The sequence below is a fragment of the Limulus polyphemus genome, unplaced genomic scaffold (genome assembly GCF_000517525.1).
Source record: "Limulus polyphemus unplaced genomic scaffold, Limulus_polyphemus-2.1.2 Scaffold5987, whole genome shotgun sequence".
Lineage (NCBI taxonomy): Eukaryota > Metazoa > Arthropoda > Merostomata > Xiphosura > Limulidae > Limulus > Limulus polyphemus.
This window is the reverse complement of record NW_013671597.1, coordinates 27,363-29,461: the sequence shown is the minus strand read 5'-3', so window position 1 is coordinate 29,461 and position 2,099 is coordinate 27,363. Positions and strand designations below refer to the sequence as shown.

General features: G+C 37.4%; 1 protein-coding gene across 1 annotated transcript; it reads left to right on the top strand.

The window, feature by feature from the left end:
• Positions 1 to 791: 791 nt before the first annotated feature.
• Positions 792 to 1,466, top strand: LOC106473225 (extensin-like). Its single transcript, XM_013933910.1, has one exon. The coding sequence runs from the start codon at positions 792 to 794 to the stop codon at positions 1,464 to 1,466; it is 675 nt and encodes a 224-aa protein (XP_013789364.1).
• Positions 1,467 to 2,099: the final 633 nt, after the last annotated feature.

The window sequence follows — 2,099 nt, the reverse complement described above, 5'->3', positions numbered from 1 at the left end:
CCTGAAGTTATTACTGGCTTACTTTCACAGTCCTGAAGTTATTACTGGTTTACTTTCACAAACCTGAAGTTATTACTGGTTTACTTTCACAATCCTGAAGTTATTACTGGTTTACTTTCACAATCCTGAAGTTATAACTGGTTTACTTTCACAGTTCTGAAGTTATTACTGGTTTCCTTTAACAGCCCTGAAGTTGTTATTGGTTTACTGACATAATTCTAAACTTCTTAAAAAGTGTTAACATTACTCAGTTCTCAAGTTGATATTGGTTTTCCAGGACAAATATTAGATCACCAGTCTGTATATTTCCTCCTTCCAATACACTAAATTCCTCTACCTTTATACGAATGAAAGATATATCTATCTACGGTATTATGAAAACGTTCGAAGTTTGTACACGAAGATCGTTGATACGTCACCAGCAGTTGGTTTTGTTCGAATGTACATACACTAAATACTTATTAACTGCTTATCTGAAACAGGTGTTGAAAAACAAGTTTATAGATTTTTCGTATTTCTATTCTACCAACAGTACAAAGAGATATGTTGTAAAGTATATGTATAAATATTCTTCACGTATTTCTGCTTCATAATGTTTAAGTTGCACTAATATATTTTTCTTTCTTTTTGACTGAGTTTACGCCCACTTGTACATCTTCTTCGTCTATTTCTACTTACTGCATGTGGAAAGAAGTTGTACACCTTTTCTATTCATTTCTTTTGTCAACGAAAGCCCAAATTTGGAAAATTAAATCACCTGTTTCTACTCCACTACATACGTCACAAGATGAATGTCTCCTTCATCTATTTCTACTCCACTACTTACGCCCCAAGATGCACCACCTGTTTCACCTGTTTCTACTCCACTACTTACGCCCCAAGATGCACCACCTGTTTCACCTGTCTCTACTCCACTACTTACGCCCCAAGATGCACCACCTGTTTCACCTGTCTCTACTCCACTACTTACGCCCCAAGATGTACCACCTGCGTCACGTGTTTATACTCCACTACTTACGCCTCAAGATGCACCACCTGTTTCTACTCCACTACTTACGCCCCAAGACGCACCACCTGTTTCACCTGTTTCTACTCCACTACTTACACCCCAAGACGCACCACCTGTTTCACCTGTTTCTACTCCACTACTTACGCCCCAAGATGTACCACCTGCTTCACGTGTTTCTACTCCACTACTTACGCCCCAAGATGCACCACCTGTTTCACCTGTTTCTACTCCACTACTTACGCCCCAAGATGCACCACCTGTTTCACCTCTTTCTACTCCACTACTTACGCCCCAAGATGCACCACCTGTTTCACCTGTTTCTACTCCACTACTTACGCCCCAAGATGCACCACCTGTTTCACCTCTTTCTACTCCACTACTTACACCCCAAGATGCACCACCTGTTTCACTTGTCTCTACTCCACTACTTACGCCCCAAAATGCGCCATCTCCTTGATCCGTTTCTACTCCACTATTGTTGCCTCCAGTTGAACAAGTGATGACTTTTATCTTTTTTAATCAAAGTGTTAGGTTGTACTGCAGGTTAAAATGTTGCTTTTAGAAATTATATAAGTTGTGGTGTATTAAAGTAACAAAATAATTTGTTTATTTCACCCCTTGATCTTTTATCTAATAACGAGATAACCAAACTGGCAAAAAAAACACACCAAAAAAACAATAATATTAGTCGATAAATAAATATAGGTTTCCTTTCAGTTAACCAGTACTAAATATATTCACACAGGTAGTTTTAGTGGGGCATATATAGTGGGGTAGCAACGGGTGAAGTAAGTGATGCATCTTGGGGCATATATAGTGGGGTAGTGATGTAGAAACAGATGAAGGATTTTTAGACCAACATGTAGTTAATAATAGTTATCAGACCAACATGTAGTTAACAATAGTTATTAGACCAACATGTAGTTAATAATAGTTATTAGACCAACATGTAGTTAATAATAGTTATTAGACCAACATTTAGTTAATAGTAATTATTAGACCAACATGTAGTTAATAGTAGTTATTAGACCAACATGTAGTTAATAATAGTTATTAGACCAACATTTAGTTAATAGTAGTTATTAGACCA

Bases quoted from the DNA above. Each gene is read 5' to 3' on its own strand.
- LOC106473225 (XM_013933910.1), top strand. From the start codon at position 792: ATGTCTCCTTCATCTATTTCTACTCCACTACTTACGCCCCAAGATGCA.